Source organism: Melanotaenia boesemani, chromosome 3, assembly GCF_017639745.1.
Source record: "Melanotaenia boesemani isolate fMelBoe1 chromosome 3, fMelBoe1.pri, whole genome shotgun sequence".
Classification (NCBI taxonomy): Eukaryota; Metazoa; Chordata; class Actinopteri; order Atheriniformes; family Melanotaeniidae; genus Melanotaenia; species Melanotaenia boesemani.
The window spans coordinates 25,840,487-25,862,945 of NC_055684.1; the positions used below are offsets into that span (position 1 = coordinate 25,840,487).

Consider the following 22,459-nt stretch of genomic DNA (forward strand, 5'->3'; position numbering starts at 1 on the left):
GAAATTGGAAGCAAGTAATAGTAAGATTTGTGATGCGTGTCCGGACAGCTATATCTAGATATTTTATAGAAAATGGTTTGAGTTAACGGCTTAAGACGAGTTTGAAGAGCTTCACAAAAAATGGAAAGATGAATCTACATGAAGATGAGGTTTGTCCTCAATGCATTTACTATGTAGGCAGTATTTGTGATCTTTCGTTTTATTTATGAAATTATAGTTTATTATTGATCGCAGCTAATTGTTGGCCATGGCGAATTGGGCAGTTAAAACAACTGAATATAAGTCATTCGATGTGGTTGCACATGCTTGAGTTTCACTTCAGCAGCAGGTTGAGAGGGTTCATATATAAAATGAAACTAAAAAGGCTAAATCACTGAAGTATGAATAGATATTAGACACTTCTCATAAAACAAGTTACAATTCTTATATGTGAATTAATATTATTTAGAAAAGTTAGAAATTCAGAATAAATACTGAGTGAAAATGTATCAAATATTTATTTATGGTAAACTATTTTTTAATGCAGGTTTCCTGAATAATCCCAAACTGCTCTGCCTAATAAGTTATTAGATTTTTTTTTTCTTTGATTTTTTTTTAGAATATTTTTGCATAATGGATGGGAGACCGAAGCATCTCAATATATCTGATGGTGCATGTGTCCTTCATCTGGCTTGTGAGAATCTGCTAAGTTCATTTTTGCACAGACTTCTTCTGTCACCCTTACTTTTTCCTTAATTATTCCTTAATGAGTCGTAAAGCTCTGTGCAGAGACAGTGTAAAGGAAACATGTTTCCCACTTTGAAAAAAAAATCACCAAGGAACTGTGACATCTTATAGACTAAAATCTGTACAGACACATGTGGGTTATCAGGTTGATAAATGGGGTTATGAATTAAAAGCAATTTGTGTGTTGGATTTGATCCACAGGCTGGATTTTCCTTTATTCAAAGGGATGTTGAGATGTGTTTATTTGCTCCACTGGCATGATGGTATAATTTATAGCTGGATGTAGTTTATGAGTGTTGTTCTGTGTGTGTATGGATAGTACTTTGTGTGTGAGTGGAGGGATGGGCAATTGAAAGAGTGCTGCACCATACTCAAACTGTCAGGGTGAAATATCACTGCACTCTCCTTTGATTGCTGTGCATGGTGCTTCAGCCCTATTTATAAAAACGCAATTCCATGCTGCTCTGTGTGCCTGGATAGACAAAATAAACTAGGATATGCCAGAGAGGCAGATGCAAAATGTGTAAAACATTTACCTATCTAAGCCTCTTAATTACCTCATGCCGAAGGTTTAGATCATGCACATATTTGTAAAGTAAAAATAAATTACCACAATATAAAGACAATAAAACATTTAATTTTATAATTTAAAGCAGTTTAATAACAAATAAGGATGATCTTTTGTAGAATATGCTGTTACTGCTCAATTGAAGACAGGCTATGTATCTAAACTGAGTGGCTTTGATAAACTAACCAAAACAGGGACAGGTTACAAAGAGAAACAAAAGAACTCAATGTAAGTTATTTCAGCTACTACATGCTGCCAGGTCATCTTACTATGGATTTTACATATTACTCCTGGATATCTCCTGGAACACGAATTCAAAACTATGTGACTGGGCCTTAGCAGATTTATATCAATAACAGGAGTGACCTCTGTTGCTCGATATATGAAGGCATCGTCCTGGAAGAGTCCACTTCTCTCATGATCGAAATGATTTGCATAGGACTACTCAATTTGGTCCCATGAGGGCCACAGTACTGCAGGTTTTCAATGTATCCCTGCTCCAAAACACCTGACTCAAATTAAATGGATCCAACAGCCTATGAAGTTCTGCACAATGACTTATTAATGTGAGTCAGGTGTGTTGGAGCAGAGACCAGTCATATGAAGGCTGCAGCGCTCACATGACTGAATTAAGTAGCACTGATTTAGCATATGATAAAGGTATTCAGAGCATCTTAGGTTGGATCACAGAGGCAACAGGTTCAGGGAAAACAAGACCCCTCTCTGCGTTGACCCTCTCTGGGTGGTTTCATCCCAGCTGGTCTTGCTTGAAAAATCTATAAGGAGGAGGAGAACTGGAGGGATCTTAATTAAATGCCCATCCCACCTCAGCAGACTCCTTTTGATGTGGAGGAGCAGCTACTCTAAGCTCACCCTGGATGCTCAAACTTCTTATCCTATCCTTAAGGCTAAGCCCTCCCTCTCTCTAAAGAAAGCTCATTTCAGCCGCTTGCATCCATGATCTTATTCTTTTGGTCATGACCAACTCTCATGACCATAGGTGAGGGTTGGAACAAAGACGGACCACTAAACTGAAACCTCCACCTCATCTTCCTGTTCACAACAACACCCTTATGCCCTCATTACTGCAGATGCAGTCCCTACATGCCTGTCTATCTGATGTTCCAATTTGCCAGCGCTCATGAACAAAACCATGAGATTCTTTAACTTCACCACTTGAGGCAGAGACTCTTCCCTGACCTGGATGGAGCTGATTTTCATTCTGACCAATTCACACTCAGCAGTAAACCAATCTAGTGCAAGCTGGGGGTCATGACTTGCAAAAGCCAACAGAACCACATCATCCACAAAAAGCAGAGATGAAACCCTGAGGTCCCCTTAGCCAGACACCTTTCTTTCCTTAGTTAAGCATCAAGATCCTGTCCATGAAAACCTCAAACAGGACTGATGACAATGGGCAGCCCTGGCAGAGTCCAGCATGCACCATAAATGAGCTTAATGCTTCATTAAAGATGTGGACACAGCTCCTGCTTTAGTTATTCAGAGAACGAACAGCTGCTCTGGAACTCAACATCATTCACAGAATCCCTCAGGGAGCGGAGCTGTGAGCCATCTTCAGGTGCACAAAACACATATGGATCACATGGGCAAATTCCCATGACCCCTTCATAACTCTGCAAAGCTAAAAATTGGGTCCACTGTTCTGCAGCCTGGGTGAAAACCACACTGCTCCACTGGGACACATCACTACATTGTGATGTATCATAACCTGCTTTACTTCTTGAAATAATCCTTTTCAAATACAGTGTTTACTTTTCAAAACACAACTGAATCTTGTTATGGTAAATGCTCATGGTCTGCACTTTGGCAGCACTGTATTTAAGTTTAATACTTGCATGCTCTCAGTGACAACAGCAAAAAGAAAACCAGCAGTCAATTACTTCTCTACATCTTCCCCCTTTTGTCATCTGCCCATTGCTCTATCATTAATTCATCTTTTATTTCTCCATAGAAGTTTGTTTCAAGTAAAGTTTGTCTGTCTCAACAAACTGGAATTATCAGGGATGCTCAGAAGTCTGGTGCAGCACTTAACAAAAGCAAGGCTATTGTGTTTAAGCAATATTATGCAAAAAGTTTACTTTCATTTTTTTTATTAGTTTGGGAGTTTCACCATGGACAAAGGAGAAACCAGTCATTTGATTTGTTGATGAGGGAGGGCATTTCCAATAGCAGCACAGTGTGCTTTTATAGTTATCTTAAAATTGTGATTGTATTTCTCCTCCGATGTCTATTATTTCTCATACAGCTGTCACTCTAGAGCTATCAACATTTCTAACAGTTTAATTTGAGTTCTTGTACCACCGGTGGATACAGACGTCTCTCAGTATTATCCTCTTTTTTGTTGTTGATGATGTGGCTATACAAACATGGTTTTAAATGCTGTATGGAGGGGCCTCACTGTCACAAATAAGTGTGGAATAAGCAGGCACAATATATACTCTTAGTTTATTTTCTTAGTATGCTGAGACTTGGTTATAGGAGCATTGGGCGATGAAAAAGTTATTAGTTTTCTAGGTAAGTATTGAAAGAGTTGATATTTTGGCTTCATGGAGGAAAAGTCAGGGAATTGCAGTTCCTCCTGAGGGAGGCATAACTGTCTGCACAAATATTTCAATGTGGGGAACTGTGGTGGATGGACTCAGGAACATGCTGACGCTGCCATCCACCAATCCACTCTCATAGCTAAAACTGTCACGAAGATGAGAGCCCCTCTGGAAAGATGAAAAGTTGACTTTTATTGTAGATACACAGTCTTCACAGGGCTACACTATAATGCTCCCTGTGAGGCCATGACAAACATTCTAAGCTAAATGTTTAAACAAAAATATACTATTTTATACTTCTTTAAGTAATGTTGAAAACTTACTGAAATGTTCAAGTCCCTGATTTGATTGTCATGATCAATAAATGACACATGACTATGTATATATATATATATATAAGCGACAGTTCTTGACTGTGGCAGCTAAACGTGTAAACAACTTACAGAGAGATGAATTGACAGTGATTCAGTGTTTGAGGATTTGTGACAAAAGGATCACTGTGACTTTTAACTTCTGCTTAGACTGTGTCTAAAAGAGTTATGTCCATGGCTGAGCTGCACATGTGGGAACTGAAAACTGCCTGTCAAGTAATTTTCTTTCAGTTTGTTTGGTAATCTGTACATGGTTTGCTGTGTGTACTAATGTGAGCTAGTATAGGCACTGTATGGCCTGTCATAACAATGTGCTTTAAGAGTTAGTAGGGGCAATTTGTATCCAAATGTGCAATCCCAGAGCAATTGGAAGCTGTAGGACAGCTCTCAATGAAGACGCATCCTGCACAAAAGGCGTGAGTGGATCTAGTTGCTCACTCCATGCCCTAAATTCGTTGTCTTAAAAGAGATGCAAATTCGTGATATAAAGGGGAAGTGTTGTGCTGTATCTCTGTGGTGTTTTAACCAAAGACTATCAGACATTTAAGCAAGATGTCAGGAAATTGTGTCAGCTCATAAAAAAAGGAAATAATGTCTCTTTATTCCTTAAAACTGTGAACTAATGTTTTGTATTTATACAAGAAACATATGGTTTGAAACAAGAACACTGGATCAGACCATATTGTGGTTATTGAAATATAACATAATTTGTCTTCTTGAAAAATATAGCTGCTAGTGACAAGAGGAACAGAGGCAGTGGTTCATATATGTGACAATATGCAACCTCCTAAAAAATCACTGTGCCCCTATTTCCTGTTCAAAGAGAATAACATTAAAGCTGATGAATATGAGGAGCAGATTTATTCTGCTGGGCATAAGTCTCACAGGCTCAGAGATGTGACATGAACATTGTCATTGTTTGTGAAATGTCTGGGTTTGGTTTGACTTTAGCATTTTCTGTTTTTTTTCTTTATTTTTTGCATGCAGCCACATGCTGCTAGTTGCTACGTCTGAATTAGTCATTTCACTTCAAGCAGCCAAACTTTACCTCACAGTTGTTTAACATCATGCAGTGGATGCAGTGGCTTGGTTTTAAGGTCTTCCTCATATGCTTCCCCGTATCACCTGCTGAAGTTGTTCCACTCCTTCAACCTCTCACTGTGGCAGCTGAGCGCCCTGCCATTTCCTTTCAAAACAGGAGGATGTGATGTGAGGATGTGAGTGCTATGGTCAGGCCCCTGGTGAGCTCGCCTTGCAGAGCAGTGGTGTGAGGGATGACTCCATGACAATGAACTTCCTGACTACATTTGCTTATGAGGAAATTGTATGTTTAACACCCATCTACAAGTTGCAGAGATGTTACAAAGATGGTCTAAGTTTGATAAAATGTGGGAATAACTATCAGTTTTTTGCCTGTTGTAGAGGTCTCCATGCCAACCACTGCATACTAGGTACAATACAACTCTGCCCCAAGGCCTTGTAAGATCCTGTAACATGTCCTAATTTGATCCTGAGGTATTGTTAATTTTCTATTGTCACACCTTGCTTGTAGTGAGTAAAAAGATCTCATGTCCAAATTTTCACTATGTACAGGTTCACCAGAGATGTTCCACCACATAGTAATCTGGTTAGGGAGAGTTGTGTATTCACTCAAGTAGGAACTAATTTTTATTTTATACTCAGCAGTTTTCCAAAATTCTCTTTCAAGATGGAGCCTCTGGAAACTACCAGCTGCACCAGCCCTACTTTTTACTTTTTACACAACCCCCCCCCCCCCCCCCACTTTTTCATCCTCCCCTTCTCCCTCACTTGGGGAAGAGTTTGCTGAACTCTGTTTCCCGGCAGCAGCCCAAGATTTAAGATGGATCGAGGGAATTTGCATGGGGCGGGGTGGAGGGAGCAAGAGATGTGAGGAAGAACAGGAGTGCAAGAGAGAGAGAAATGTTACTGCTGAGGTACAGCAAATGAGGGCTGTAGAGAGGAGAGGAGGGAGAGGGAGGAAAACAACAGTCTTGTCCTGTGCCCAGAGGACAGATGCTGGCATCTACTTTATAGTGGGGGATGGATTGAGTTTTACCTGCTGGAGACGCCACATTCACCGTTTACCTTCCATCTCCTTTTCCTTTCCCTTCCACCTGGCTTGTCTGGAGCCGCAGAGGATTGTCAGTCTTTACAGATCAAGAGTACCGGCAGAGTAAGTGAGCTTCCAGCTCCTCTACCTGCTCTGCTTCCCTCCTTTACGTTCTCTCGCATTTGCACACCAACATGCTCTCAAAGGCACACATTCAGAGAACTTTCTCTCCTGCGCACACACATACATGCTGAAAAGCAGGCAGGCATACCCCCTCCCATTATCTGTGCACCGAGCAGTTCTGCTCATATTGGCGTGAGCAGCGAGGGGCTGTATATCACTCCCAAACCGCAGCAACAGCAGCAGGAAAGGTTCAGAGGAGAGCAGTCATCACCGGACATCACACTCCAGCTTTTCCAACTGAAGGCAAGCATCCCTCCTCTTTCTTGTTCTTTTTTTCTCTTTTCCTTTCTCCCCTTTTCCCTATCTTGATGTGACGCAGCACTCCTGACCTTCCCTTTTCTTTCCTGTCTTTCTTATCTCCTCAGTGCGTGCCAGGGGGACAGCCATGGAGAACACCCTCACCTGCAGCCATGCCACCTTTTCTCAGGTGTTTGGACGCCAGGGACAGCTCATGCAAGCCAGTAAGTAACCTGAATTAGACATACTGACAAATGATTAGCCAGCTGCATGTACTGCATGTTAGAGTAACTGATCTCCACCCACAGCATTTTCCCACAAATTCCATCCTAAGACTTACTGCCAGAATTATTTAGATGATGCTAATAGGATGCAACACACCTTTCTTTTTTTTTAAATACAACAACGTTACAGAGTCAAAGCTTGAATCTTTGCATAGAGTTTGGAAAAACTCAAGGGACTACTGGGTTATTTTTTGTAAATAATGGGAGGATTACAGGGATGTGTACTAATCTGTTAGGGAAAGAACCTTGTCAAGGTTTTCTGATTCAGCCTTGAAAGATTGCATGGTTTTAGTTTAAATTCATGATGTTAATGTGTTAAGTTTCTCAGAAGTGGGTTGGATGCATTTACTTGTGTTTTACCCATAAGGCTGCAGGAGTGCAGCTTTTTCAGACAGGACTCAAACTAAACTTAATGGCTCGGCTGTTGCATTTTGATAAAAGGAGACTTTTTACAGATTTGAACACAATGATAAAATGAAAGTAAGGTGTTTTGATGATTTCTTGCTATTTTGTTAATAAATAATTTATAAAGGTTTATTCCTAAAGACTTATGCACACTTTTTTTCCCAATTATTTTATAGCACTGACAATAATTTTAGCTGGGTTGTTTTCGAGATGCAGGTGCATGGCAGCAGTGAAGTCAAATCTAACAGGTTGAGACTCAGACTACTTTATCAGGGACCGTAGACATAATAAACACAACCTTGGAGTGCCTTGGAGTGATGTCTTATTAAGTAATGCACATGGTCAGAATATATATTTACCCTAAGTGAAGGAAACAGTAAAGACTGTCTTGTCTCCAGAATGAAAGTACCAGCTGCTCCCTCATCTGGCCTGGTATCACTCCTCATGGACTCGTGCTGGGAAAATGTTCTTGGTGCCTTTGATGTCTCCACGCAGCCATAAATGCAAAGTGTTACTTCACTCACTGTTATGAAGGATAATGAGGAGAGCACAGCCAGATGTCAAAATATAGCTGCCTTTAGAGCTGCATCTCATACACTGACTTTGTCACATCAGTTTTAGTTTCCTGTGTTCCTCATCATTAGTACTTAGAGACAGAAATGTCTGATTGGAGTTTCAAAGCAAATGTTAGAAACAGAAACTCAGCTAAGATAACTTCTTGATTATTTTTCTGTGCTGGAAAATTTGTGGGTTTTTTAAGGCTGCGTTTATCGCAGGTCTTCATGTGTTGGGAATTGTAATCATATACTTATCTGAGAAAATATACATACCACTGTGCTGCAGTGGATTGTTGCCTGTGCTGAGGTTCTTCGCCCCCTCTTTGCACAAGAGCGCCCTTTTATAAATAATGCACTTTGTTTGAATGTGTCTGTAGGCTTAATGCTGCGTTGATAAGAGCATATTACAGTTAAAGGGCTGCTGGGTTCTGATAAATATTCATCTTCAGACAGGCTGAATGCTGGAAGCATCTTTAGTTAATGAGTGGTTTTGGAGTGCTGCTAATCTGCTTTATACCTCCCCAGTTTAATGTTTGCATGACAAATATAGTGACCCTCTCTGGACATCAAAATTCATGACAAACTTATTTAGTTGTTAATAATAATTAATGAGTCATATTTCCAGAGTTGTACCACAGCAGCCGGTTGCAGGAACTCTAGAGTTATGGCATATTTTTTATGTCTTAACATTTTTCATTTGTTTGTTTGTTTTGTTTTTCACGTTCTGAGCCTTATTCTCTGTAAAATCACTGATTACTTAAATTCAAGTTCAAGTTTATTTCTATAGCACATGTTCTGCAACAGCAGTTGCCCAAAGTGCTGATCAATAGAAAAACAAATAGAACTGAATTTTACTTTTTTTTTTCTCACTGGTTTGGATACTATTCTGATGGATTGATTTCTGCTGGTAATGTAGTCATGTCAACTGGAAAGTTGTTTACATGATGGGGAAACTATTTGAACTTTACAATGTCCAAGAATTACCTGGAACAAGACTTCAGATCCAGACAAGTTGAAGTAGAGACATCCTGGATGTAAGGCAGAAGCTAAACTGAGAGGAAGGAGAAGGATGTTATTTCTTGCCTTGATCATTGCTGGGAATGTAGGTTCACTGGCAGATTAAATGACCAAGCTTACAGAGCCGATCACAACACAGGGGATTTATCAGTAATGCAGTATTATCTGTTTTACCAAGACATATTTACAATGCCAACTTTCTTTATGCAGCTTTCAGCTGATGGAGACTGCTGAAACAGTGATAACAGTAAAGGCAGGGGTAATGAAAATAATAGTTAACCATCGAAGGTATAACTAATGACATGCTATTGTGAAGGAGTCTCTGTAACCCTGATGCTAACCTGTTGACTGTGAGTTTCTGTTCAGACAGATTGTGTCACCTGCTGATACTATACGTGTTGTCATTAGATGTTAAGCTAGAAATGCAACACCCCAAAGCGTTCCTAGCGACATCAGGAGATTTTTCATTGGTACATTTCAACTTTCAGGATCTTATTTCATGAATACCTGCACAGTTGTTACCAAGTCTCAGTCTCTAGGACCCTCAAGCTCTCAGGACTCTGGTAGAGTGTATGTATATATATATATATATATATATATATATATATATACATGTGCTCCATGTTATCTAACAAGAGAATTAATGAAATACTGAGGGGTTGGTTATGAATTCAAAAAATGTGGTAGAATATAAATGCTTTCTAAGAATCATCTGTGCAGTGCTCGTCAGTGTCTAGTGTGTCAATTATCAGTGCTGTTATACTGTAGGTCTGAATGTTTCTAATGGATTGGGTCAGTGAAGTTTTCTTTTTTGTGGGTTTCCATTGAGAATAGGGAGATTGCAGCATGCTGGAAACAGCCTGTTGAGAAGAAGGGCTATTTCCAAGGATTACGATAATGCAATCAACATCATCAACAGCCTCTTCTGAAGAGATGATTTTGCATTATCTGAAGCTGTCATCCATGCTCAAATATTGTAACAATATAAATTTTTATTAACTCTAGAAATAGTATACCTTTTAATTTTCTTCTTCGTATTGTAACATTATTATGTTTTATATTTAATCAAACTGTCTTAAATGTTATATTGTAAGTATAATGTGTTAAAACATGCTTATAAGAAAGTAAGTGAGAGTCAATTACATGCTCGATTGTCACACAAGAGAACCGGTCCAATCAGACCCAGTGACATCCAATAACTTTTTACTTTATTTTTTTTGTTTTCAGTTGCTTTTTGTTAGGCGTTAAAATACAACAAATACTTGCATCACTTCTCAATTTAATTCAGTTCAGTCTTATTTGTATAGCACCATTTCACAACAACGTCAACTGAGGGCACTTTACATACTATCAATTCAAGCCAATCCATTGTCATCCAATCAGTATTCAAATAAGCCAGTTCATAATAAAAAAAAGGCCTAGTTAAGGAAACCAACCCCCATCCTGAGTAGCACGTGGCAGCAGTGGAAAGAAAAAAAACTGACACTTTTAACACTTGTTTATACAAAACAGCGGCTAATAAAAAATGTGTGAAAAAATTATACATCTTCTTGCAAGACTGGGTTGGTATGAATTATTAACAACTTTCTATATACAGTACATATGAACATACAAAATAGATCATTCCTGAGTATAGTCTGACAAATTTTAGATTCAAGTGAAAATTCTAATATAGGTACACTGACCAGCTATATTTACATGAGTCTGTTACTCGCTGTCATGGGGACAAAAGTAGCATGTTTTTAGGTGACGTCATGATTGGAGATAATATTTGCAGCTGCACTTTGAACCTATAATCTACACAGACATCTTTTTTGGCTCCAGGCCTTAGAATCAGCCAATGAGTTGGCAGTTCAGTATGATACAGGATCAGGCTCAATTGGTATCAAGAACATAAAAGGTCTCATGTATTGTAAAACATAAAAAATCTGGTTATAGTTAGGTTTCTCACAGTCAAGAGTCCAGAGAATAAAAGCAACCCTGGCACTTAAACATGTGGGTGGAAATCTTCTGCTCTGCAGCTGTGTGGAAGCTAGTAGTGTGAGAGAAATTGCATGTCTTAGTGAAGGTTGCTCAAAGGAGAGATTTCAGTTTTAAAGTTAATAAAACATTAATAAACTGTACTTTAACACTGAATTCTGTTTTTGGGACTGCATGAGCTGTAGTTACCTTCAAATTTAATAGGTCAGTGTGCCCAAACTTTTGACTAGTACTGTATATCAAGGTTCCAGACTAAGGTTGTGTATTAATCTATTCAGTTTACATCTAGTGTTATGCTAAGTAACCTTTACATGAACGTGGGAAGGTCAGGATAATGAATAGGAGGTGTAGCAGCATTTTGTAATAGAATTAGCACTAGAATTTGCAGCCGGGGACAAAAATTAAATACTTAGTTTGATGTATATTAGGGCAACATATGTAAAGCAAAACTGTCCCTTAGTCCTAACATTTTTTCCTCTCAAGCATGCAAATATAATTTTTTTCCAGGCAAAATGATAAGAGAAGCTTCCGTTTTGAGAACTGAATACCTAATTTTATTATTCAGCGTGTTGCCTTTTTGCCTTTCTCAGTATCTTGTCTTGTAATTTCATTTTATATTTTTTCTTCTACTTGCCCTCAAACTGCTTGCGGTGACAAAAACTTCTGGAAGCTTAACAGCTACATAAAAAAAGCCTCATGTGTGCTGTCACTGCGTTTGCACAAATCCCTGCAAGCTCAGCCTCTGCTCCTTCCTGCCTAAATGGCAGCTCCCCGTGAGTCCAGTAGTCACCGTTCTGCTCCACTGGACCACGGTGATGTTAGGACAGGCACATCGTAAGCTTGTCTGCAGTGTAGTGCACAGAGTGGGTCCACAGAGGCCTATAACTCTGAATATTGTCAGCCTTCTTCTTGTGCGTGGCTATCCTCATGTCCCTTCAAAGGGAGGTCAAGGTGTTGGCTTATGCCCAATGTTTTCATCCCTATTAGACTTCAGGGCTGCTGGCTATCAGCTTTAATGGTGATATAATTCAGAGAAAGGCTCTTTGGACTGTGTCTTTGACAGAATGACATTCAGGGAAGGTGTGTATCCTGAAACTAATCTCATTACAGCAAAGACAGATTTTTTACTATATTAGATAAGAAAACAATGTTGTCTTATTATCTATTCGCTATCAGAACTGTGCAAATAATTTAGCATACATGGCCACTGCTGAATTTGCCTAACATGTCCCACACACTGCTTTATTCTCCTGCATTACTGAGCCATCTAACACTGTGAGTATCCCTGCAGCACTGAGAATCACTTCTTACGAGTCAATACAGTCCTAATTTAGATCTCCCTTCTTCTGCTTATCCCCGTATTGGATTTAAGAACCTCAGAAGAGCTCAGACTGTCTATCTTTGGTATCAGCAACAGCCTCAGGTCAGTGCAGCTGCATAATTTCTGATAATTTATTGTAAATATTTGATTCAAGATAAATTATTAGTTGGCAGAATTCAGTTAGATCAACATTTTTTAAAGCATTTTAATTCTTCATAAGATGGCAAGGATCACATGTATCATCAACCACATATCTTAGGTCATAATCAATATATTGATGGGAATTCACTTGCTGAGAATCAAAGGTTTAAATTATTGGCAGGAGATCAGCGCTGCTTGCCTTGGCTAACAGGAGCTCACTCACTGAAGATCCTGTATTAGAAGAAGCTCAGCTTCATTAACTCTAGCATGGTACTCAAAGCACAAGACAGCTAGTGGAGAATAGCTCCGTATTCTCACAGATTTTCCGATTTTTCTTTATTGTCTTTTGGCATTTTGCATTTGAAAGTCATAGATTCTTGAGAATTGTAGACATTCATAAACACAGAAAGACTAGTGTGCAGTCAACACATTTGTTCCTAGCAGTGGCCCTTTAAGTTAAATGCTAATGCCCACAACTAAAATAACTTACTGTAAATAGCTATCTACAATATTCTTCATATTCACCATCATAACTCACTTTTAAACTTACTGGAAAACCTACAAGTATAAGTTTCAGAAAGGTACTAGAAAATAAGCTGTGACCTCAACATCAAATTTTGTTTCTCTGTTTTTGACGTGTTGCAACGTGATGTCATTGCTAAGTGTGAAAACACACAGTTGGTCCACTGAGAAATATGCTGGAGTTTTACAATAGAGGCTTAAAATTCTCCAAACCTGTGTTTTGCTTTCTAGTTTTCTGCTGTGGTGCAGCCTGGTCATGCTACTGATGTTTCCACATGTTCATGTTTGTCACGTGATGACATCAACAGTTGCCACTTTTAAGAAGGACACGAACTGCCTTATTTAAATTCAGGTAAAGGTGGTGGGTGACATTAAGCTCCAGACCTACCGCTAAAAGACTCAATCAAATCCTCCTCATCACAAATTTTCCTCAGCCACTTCCAGTTTTGTCATCACTTTTCTACTAGCTGCTACCTGCTAATGGTTACAGATACGAGTAAAACATAGATGGTTAGGCTTAGAAAATTTTACCTGGCACATACTAGAAAGTTTTATACTTGCTGGTTATGGTTTCTGTCACATGATGTGACACAAGATGCCTTAAACAGTTGTCATCTCACAAGTTTGAAGCCTATCGCCTAGTAGCTGGTTGGGTAGACTCCAGTTACCCGGGACCCTGTGTACTGGAATAAACAGGTATAGAAACTAAATGGATGGACTAGGCTGCATGTTGAGACATTTCTCTCCACTGAAGAAAAATGGATGTGAATATTATACAAAATGAGTCATGTAAATGATTTAATATTGTAAAATGAATAAAATGATAATCACTTCTTAGTTTTCTCAAGTCATAGTGAATTATTTATACTATGTTAATCAACCACATCAATAAAACCAGTAACAGATAAGAAAATAACAGATTTTTTTCCATTGTAATTGCACCATACAAGGAGACACATTAGACAGGAAGTGAACAGCCATCTTTTGAGGCTGATGTCTTGGAAGCAGAAAAAAAGGCAAGCACGATCTGAATGACTTTAACAATATGACTTGTTCAGAATATCTTCAGCATGATAGGTATTTTGAATTTTTTTTTTACTCTATTTAGAGGTTAGTTCCTCCCAGAAATGTATATGGGCAGCTGGTGAACTGGCACCAAGTTAGAGAAAACATTAATGATGGCTGAATGCATCACAGGTTGCTGCTTATCAAGGCCGTTTAAATGGCATGAGTGCGGTAAGATTGTTGGTCTTAATGTCATGGCTGATCGATTGATGTGTCTGTGCCATCTGTTCTAAAATAGTTCTAGCATAAATGTTACACAGAGAGGAGAAGAAACAACTTTAAGTTTGATGATGCTACATTTATGTGTGACGTTAATCTATTTTTTAAGAAGAAGTCCACTTTAAAGTTTTACTTTCCAGAGGGAAACCAATTTTGTTCTTGTGTTTGCTGCCTTCAACAATAAATAAATACATAAATAAATAAAGAGCATTTTTTTTCCTGCAGCAATAAAAGCGTCTGTACGAAACATATCTCCTGTACAAAGTGCTTTGCTGTTTCTAAGGCATTTTATACATTGCATCATTGTTATAAAGGATTGTAATTCTCCCACTTGCAGTGTCTCTTGCTCTCTTTTCCTTAATCTTGGTCTTTTTTAATCTCTTTCACACACACACTCCTGGGAAAGTGAGGTTATTGCAAAAGTGTAAGGGAATGCACCAAAGCAGAATACTGCCCGCTCAGCGAACACATCTCTCGGATTTAACAGTCACTCATCTTCGCCACTTTAAAGCAGCTAAATTTGTCGCCGCTCGATGTGCTGCATGCAGATTGAGCTGCTAGGAGAGAGTTTAAGGTTTAAACCACAGAAGATTTCATAAGGGGGACTAATCTGCTCACTTTGGTCACTGTATGATTACTGTATAAGTATTTCTGAGGTTTGTGCAGTTGTGTTTGGTAACTTCATGCACACACATGTGTTTAAGTAAATTTTCGAGTTCCAACTGAGCAAAAACATCTCCTGCTAACACTCAAAGCTGCTCAGATGAAAAATGGTCTAAATAAATTCTTACACCTCGGAAGCTGCTTCCACTGTGCTGCTCATGTCCCCGCTGTGTTTTCTGCTCCACTGAACCCTCTGCCTGTGTGCTGACTCTACATATCTTCATCAACATCCTCAGAACTTATTTTTCACTTATTTTCCTCGGGTAGACTTTTCCAAATTCTGGGTTGCTTTCCAAAACATCTTCTTTTTTTTTTTTTTTTTTTTATTTTAGAGTTGAACAAAAACAATGCTGTCACAATTCACTGCAAAGGAGAAAGAGATGGAGACGAGGACAGGGATACTGAGACAAGATGCCTCTACACAATCTTTAAAGAGAAAACATATGTGAGAAATACAAAAGGCAAATTGCAACCTTATTCCAAAATAAATTTATATAAATAAAACAATGAACAATATAATTATTTTGCATATTATTTAAACTCTAATAGAATAAAGACAAATGATCAAATGCTGAAATATTATGTCATAGTTTTTTCTTAGTTGATTTTAAAATTATTGAAAAAAAGAGAAAAGTTTAGTTATAAAAATGTTCCTGTTTTTTAAAATATACACTTGTGAATTTGATGCCTGTAGGATTAAACTAGGTCTTGTTTACCACTTTCTTGCATCACATCTCCTTTCAGCAACACTTGGTAAGTGTTTGGGAACTGAGGAAACCTGTCACAGCTTTAAGAGCGAAGTGTTTTCCCATTCTTGATTTGATATGGGAGCAACTCAACTGTTAAGGTCATCCTTTGTCATACATTCAGTTTATTCAGTGGAAGACAGGCCTGCCTTGGCTACTGGCTGCTTTCCATCTTTATTCTTTTACTCTCTATCTAAGATACTGTAAAACATACAGTATGGGCTTTGACCAAATCTCTCTGAAATAAGAAAAACCTTCCCTGAGAAGAGCATAATCTGGATGCAGCTCTAAAACCTTTATATATTCTGCACAATGAATCTCTGTCATATATTATAGCTTTACAGTTTAATCTAAGATGCCAGATAGACCCTCTAGGATGCAAAGTAAATCTTGTAAATAATGCAGCTAATTCAACAACAGGATTGTGGCTATGTTTAATATATACATATAATATTTCATTGGTTGCCTGTTTTATTTAGAGTTTATTTTAAAATCCTTTTATTTGTTTTTAAGTCTTTAATTGACCTTGCCCCCCACCACCTCTCTGAGCTGCTTCACATGTACTCCCCCTCCCGGTCCCTTCGGTCAGCAGATCAGCTGCTCCTGGAGGTGCCGAGGACGCGGAGGAAGCTCAGAGGGGGACAGGGCTTTTTCTGTGGCGGCACCAGAGCTGTGGAAGTCAGACAGGCTTCATTACTATTCAGTTTTAAATCCCTTTTAAAGACCCATCTCTTTTCATTGGCGTTTCACCCAGTATGAGTTTGCTTTTATTGCTTGTATTGTTTTTATTTTGTATTGATTTAATTGTTTTAATGACTTTATTGATTTTATTGTCTTGTCTTTTATTTAATGTTTTGCTGTTTTTATATTATGTTCAGCACTTTGTTCAGTAGCTGCTGTTGTAAAGTGCTTTATAAATAAAGTTGGCTTGGCTTGCTGAGATGCAACTTGTTTAGATTTCTGTGGATTTTTTCAAATTTGTACTACAAAACACACATTAGATTTTTTACAATTCTGAAACCTCAGGTTTAGTTAGTTTGGGTGAAATGGTGGTCTCCTTTGCTGCAAACATGAACTATCAGAGCTGAACTTTGCTCTTGTCTTATTAAACAGCTAAAAGTGACTGTAAAGTTTAGACTTTCTACTCCTCATCATTTCACTGCACTGCAAAAACAGCGAGGGAAAATCTAGTGTGCTCTGAGTTTGTATAAATATGCATTACTAGTTAGTGAAGGCACTTCTGTGGTGATTAAATATAGCTGATTCTCTGGGTGTTTCTTTTTAGCATGCAAGGCATGCAGCTTAGTTCAGTGATGGGGTGGCAGTGTACTTGTCAGTGATAAATTTTTCTTTTGTTGGATTGACTCCTTGTCTATGAACAGGGAATTTCATTAATCATGGAACATTTCTTTAGTTGAAATCAAACCTTTTATGTTAAAAATGTCTCCCTTGGGTTATTTCTGTAAAGCAAAGCTGAGAATAAGTTGCACACTTTGTGTTTAAGTGCATAATGAAGTTCACATATTTTAATGATGTTAAGCTAATGAGGGCAGCTGTGTTTGAACTTACCCATTAGAAATGAGTTCAGATGCACCGCTACCAGAAAGGGAGGAATATACTTGATGACAGGACTTTTGTAAGAAGTCCACAGAGTGGATGTTAGAGAACAGAGGGCAAACCCACAAAAAAATGTCACGTGTTTCTGCCATTCAAGATGAGATAATATTTTTCATGAAATAGTAAAATGTGTCACTTTCAACATTTGATATGATTTAAATGCCATGATGTGAATAAGACAAGGGTGCCCAAGTCCGGTCTTCGAGATCTACAATCCTGCAACTTTTAGATGCAACCCTTCTCCAACACACCTGAATCAAATGACTGGCTCGTTACCAGGCCTCTGCAGAGCTGAATGACATGCAGATGCCATCTGATTCAAGTGTGTTGGAGAAGGGTTGCATCTAAAAGTTGCAGGATGGTCGATCCTGAGGACAGAACTTGGGCACACATCCTACCAAACATGTGGACAGAGCTGATATCAGATATGTTGAACACATAACGGAGCAGAAGCACTGCCTCCTGACTGCTTCACAACCACAGAATACCAGCAATTATGTCAGTCGGTTTCTGCATCGCATGTTCTTTTGGTCAGTGCTGTTCTCCACAGATGTGCTGTTGGAGAGACATGCTCAGCATCGTTAAACGACTGTTCTCAACTCTCCAGGCTCACGAGTAGCAGCCATGTGAATATGAACAGTGAGCAAAGTGTTTTATGTGAGAAGGAAAAAGTCCACAAGATATGATGAAGAAAGTCAAAGAAACTTGGGAAAGTGTTGAGCTGATGTGCCTTTGAACTCACAGTTGTTTACCTGTAGAGAAACGTGTTAATGAATGATAGTAGTAAGACTTCCAGTCTGAACTCAGAGAGGCTCATCTACTGTGAGACACCTGCTCTGAAATGGAATTTTGAGCATCAAAGTGACTGATGATGATAATAGATTCAGTGCCGTCACCCCATATTAGAGCAAATTTAAAGTTTATCTATTTAATCCCCATCTGTCTTACTTAAGGTTTGTGAGGTGTGTGCGACCTGCCATTGTGCTGCAGCTCTGACCCACTTTCATCTGTCCTCAAAGATGGGTTCAGGCACACTTGCACAAATAGTCCTAATTGGCAGAAGGCTTGTCACTGGTGTGCTGCTTGTAGCTTCTGAGACGCACTCAGACATGAAGCATGTGGATTTTGAAACGTTATGTGTGAGCTCAGATAGGGCTTCTCTAACAAGCAGTTTTAACCTGTAAAAAGACCAAAGGATCCTCATGTGCCCTCCTTTTCTCAGCAGATGCAGGGATGTTTTTTTGTCTCCTCTGTGAGCACCAAAAGTAGCATGTTTAGATGGTTAAAACAAGCTGATTATTGCCTTCTTCATTGTGTGCAGCAGTAGTTTTCAATCAGTGCTCTCATTTTTAAAACTTTTTGGTCCAGTTTGCCTCCCAGAGGACAAGGTCTCACTAGACAACATGAAGGGATGGCATTACACTGTGTGCTAGAGGCTGTGTTTTTGACGATAATTACAGTTCTCTGAGATAATAGGACTAGTTAACTACTTTTGATGTCAGCTCTACACAGCATGACAGAAAATAAACATGAAAAAAAAGATAAATCTTGTCTCTTTTTGTCTGTGAGTTGATGCTGGCAGAGCCCAATGCATATGCTGTGGAAAAAAATGTTTATGTAACCTTTTGTTTTTGCTGCTGTCGCTGTCACCAATGTTAGTTTCCTCCACCTACACAGATCAGCTTGTCAAATTTGCAACTTTTCTTATCTAATTGAGTCCTGGAAATATATTTAATAGTTAATGTATGTAAGTATATAATGCAGACTTGGGCAAAATAGGTTAAGAACACTTAAACTCTAAGAGAACAACAGAATTGATATATTAAAAACCTAACGGAGGGATTATTTTTTATAAACCTCCTTTTTGTTTTGCTCCAAGCTGTTACAAAAGATGCTTACATTCATCTTTAATCTTAAGCCTCCCTAAAGAGTCCATCAAATGACCACTTAACCTTTTGGACAAGCAGATACTTTAACTTTGTCCATTACACCTGATATGAGTGAGTGCCATTCCTTATCTGTAAATCAATTATGCATGTTCCCTACTCATGGCTGAGTTGATGAATTTAAGAGTATGACACAATCTGAGCTGTTTTTTCAGGCATTGAAGAGTTAGCCTTAGGCTGATTATCACCGTCTTTGGGGGCTTTTATGTTCAGCCGTTGGTTGGTAACTCCCTGTGAGACTTGCTTTTTTTAAGTCTTTGGCTCAAAGGGAGACAAGACAGATCGAGACTGCTCAGTTCTGATCTCTTGTTCTTCTCACTAGGTGGCACACTAATTAAAGTTATGCAAAATCAGCAGTGGGCACTTGAAGCATTGCAGCACATTAGAGGGAACTATCAATCTGATTAAAATAAGGAGCATTTTAAACCATACATTAGCAGCCACACCCAAATGCAACAGAAGTGAGATTTTTCCTGAGATGAATCACATTTATCTGTGGAGGAAATTGTATTTTTTATAGTTAAAAATAAGTTTTTATAATGTATAGACAAAATGTTAATATGATTAGTTGTTTAAAATTCTTGAATGTTTGAAATTTTAGTTTAATTCCTTTGAATTCCTTATGTATGTAGCAGTAGATCTGACATATGCACACATCTTTGTCATTAGTTTACTGCCATTGAACAGAAGCTGTGGGCGAGACAGTCAGCACAGGTATGTTTTTATGGCATTGTTTGCAGCATACATCAAAGCTACCAGGTGGTGGCAATGTTGCTATGAGCAAAATTAAAACCTTTAAGTTTACATGTTCTAATGCAGAAGCTTTTGTCACAGACTCAGGTTGCTCAAATACCACATGAGTCACACAAGTTTTTTTCTTTTTTCCCCTTATTTACAACTTTTAGAAAAAAAGATATCCACATGTACTGCTCTAGTTGATTAAACATGTGTTTAGAGATTCTCTTTTGGAAGACAGTGCTGAGGTTTATTGGGACTCTACCATCAGCATTGATGTCCTAAGCGGAGAGAAGTATTTGATCTGTTAGCCAGTAGCAGGTGCTTCCAGATATGTAAATTAAACACATAATCTAAAAGATTTAAGATTTATAAGAAAAGTCTGGTTGAATTTTCACAGTTTGGCTTCAAGTGTGATGTTTCAATATGGTTTAAATGGATGTTTGTTTCACAGCTAAGTTGTTTTCTTTAGTTACATCATAAGGTAAATCGTTAACCTATGTTCTTTGACAACTGGATTTAATTCATTTTCTATAAAGTTAGACTAATATAATATGTTTCAGAGAGACTTTTGAAATGTTGGAGAGGATTTTTTGAAGTCTAGAAGTCACCATGGGCAGACTGTGAGATTTCATAAGAATGTGCAGGAAGCGTTATACCTTAACTTAAAACCCAACGGTGGAAATATTTCATGAAACACTGGCAGATGGAGGAAGTCAGCTTTTTAAAAAACAAATTTTTTACATAAACCATGAATTATCTGGTTCATGGTTATATTTTGTGCTAAAATTTATTTTATTTATTTATTTTTGTTTTACAAGAAGTCTGATTTACAGTTAAATATTGACATGTTGGGTTGAAAAGGCTTGACTGATATTACAAATTAGAGAAAAAGCCAGGAATGCAATTAGCTTCCATGCTGAAGATTATAATAAATTATTATTATTTTAATTTTGTTTAGGTCAATCTGCCAAATTCAAAGTAAAAAAAAAAAAAAAAACTATGCTAAAATAAAATAGCAGGATTGTGCTGCACATAGTTATGGCCTTGTAGATATTTGCAGTGAATTAAAATGACCATGTTCTAATGAAGTCACACAACAAATAGTCCTGTAGAGGCTTGAATTTTTGTTTAACCCTTTGGCATTTGTAGTAGGTCGTAGGTGAGATGCTTTGGGTGTTCCTGCAAGACTGGGATGCCAGAACGTTAAAAAGTTACTGGTGTTCCTGCTAAATATCTTGAACTTGAACTTACAGAAACTGTGGGTTTATCAAATTTGTGTTTCAGAGCTAGCTAGTTTCACAGCAGCTGTATCCTGGTCCTTAAACTCCCAGCATCTCTTCAGATACAAAAATATTAACTATTGCAAGGTTTGCTAAAAAAAAAAAAAAATTGGGTTTGGTAATTTGATCTGCTGAATGTGTACTGTAATTAAATTGTGCATGTTATCACTTTTAATATGAAAAGTAAATCATTAAAAACATAAGCCAATCTTCTAAATAAACTCTACTTAATAATGGTGTCGTTTCTTAATTGTTTAGTCTTTGAGACACAAGCTAAGATTGTCTGTGTTGATCCTCTCTCATCCAGTGAAGTGAAACAAATTTCTTGACTTCTGGTCTCAGCCCTTTAGGATGTTTCTCCTCTCATTTAAAATGAGTTGTTGAGGTTTTTCAGGTCATGCGTGTTAAGAGTCCAAGAAACACCTGTGACCCCCAACAACTTGACTCTTAGCGTGTTAATGAAATCATCAGAGCTGAAATGCCTGGAACCCTTTAGTCTGACAGACGTGTTAGTTTGTGTTAAATTGGATTTCTAATACAGGAAGCTTTTCCAAGGGAGCAGAATTTTTAAGAGGTCGCTTCACAGCAACAATGTGATAAAAAAAAGTTCCAGGGGAGAAATGCCAGCCCCACAAGGGCAATGGCTGTGAGACTTGGGCTGAGGCCTGTGGTACTGAACATTAAAACTCAGACATTCATTTTGCCACAAGAAAGCAGTTAAATCGGTTTTCATCTCTGGTCTTTTCACAGCAGGTATGCTCCAAAATACAAACGAAAACACAGCAAACTCCACAGACATGGACAAAGTTTGAGTACAGCTGGATGAATACACTGTTTGCAGGCTTGTGTGATCTGCAGGGCAGAACCTATGTGTCTGCAGAAAACAGCAGAGGCAGAGAGAATGTTTTTAAGATCAGTACATTAAAACTTTGATTTCTGATAGTTTTACAGTAGTTACACTTTAAGACAAATAAAAACTTAAACATCACAGAAATTTATAAAAATAGTCAAACTTTGGCGGTTAAGCTTCTAACCATTTGAGAGTCATACACAGGAGGACAAACTAGACACAGGTGAAGTGAATGAGCTAATCAGACTGGGTGAACTAAAAACCATAAAACACAGAACTTGACACTAAACACCAAAAAACAAACCAAAAACATGACAAAAACCCAGAACGTGAAAGAACATAAAAGTAAACCAAGGAGCAAAGCGTGAATCATGACAGACACATAACT

General features: G+C 38.2%; 1 protein-coding gene across 1 annotated transcript in view; it reads left to right on the forward strand.

The window, feature by feature from the left end:
• Positions 1-6,865: 6,865 nt before the first annotated feature.
• The window catches only part of LOC121637208 (kazrin-like), a 113,125-nt gene continuing 97,531 nt past the window's right edge, over positions 6,866-22,459 (forward strand). Inside the window, exon 1 of the mRNA XM_041981212.1 lies at positions 6,866-6,944. Within this exon, the coding sequence (XP_041837146.1) occupies positions 6,869-6,944 (76 nt within the window). The 5' untranslated portion in view covers positions 6,866-6,868. The remainder of the gene's footprint in view (positions 6,945-22,459) is intronic.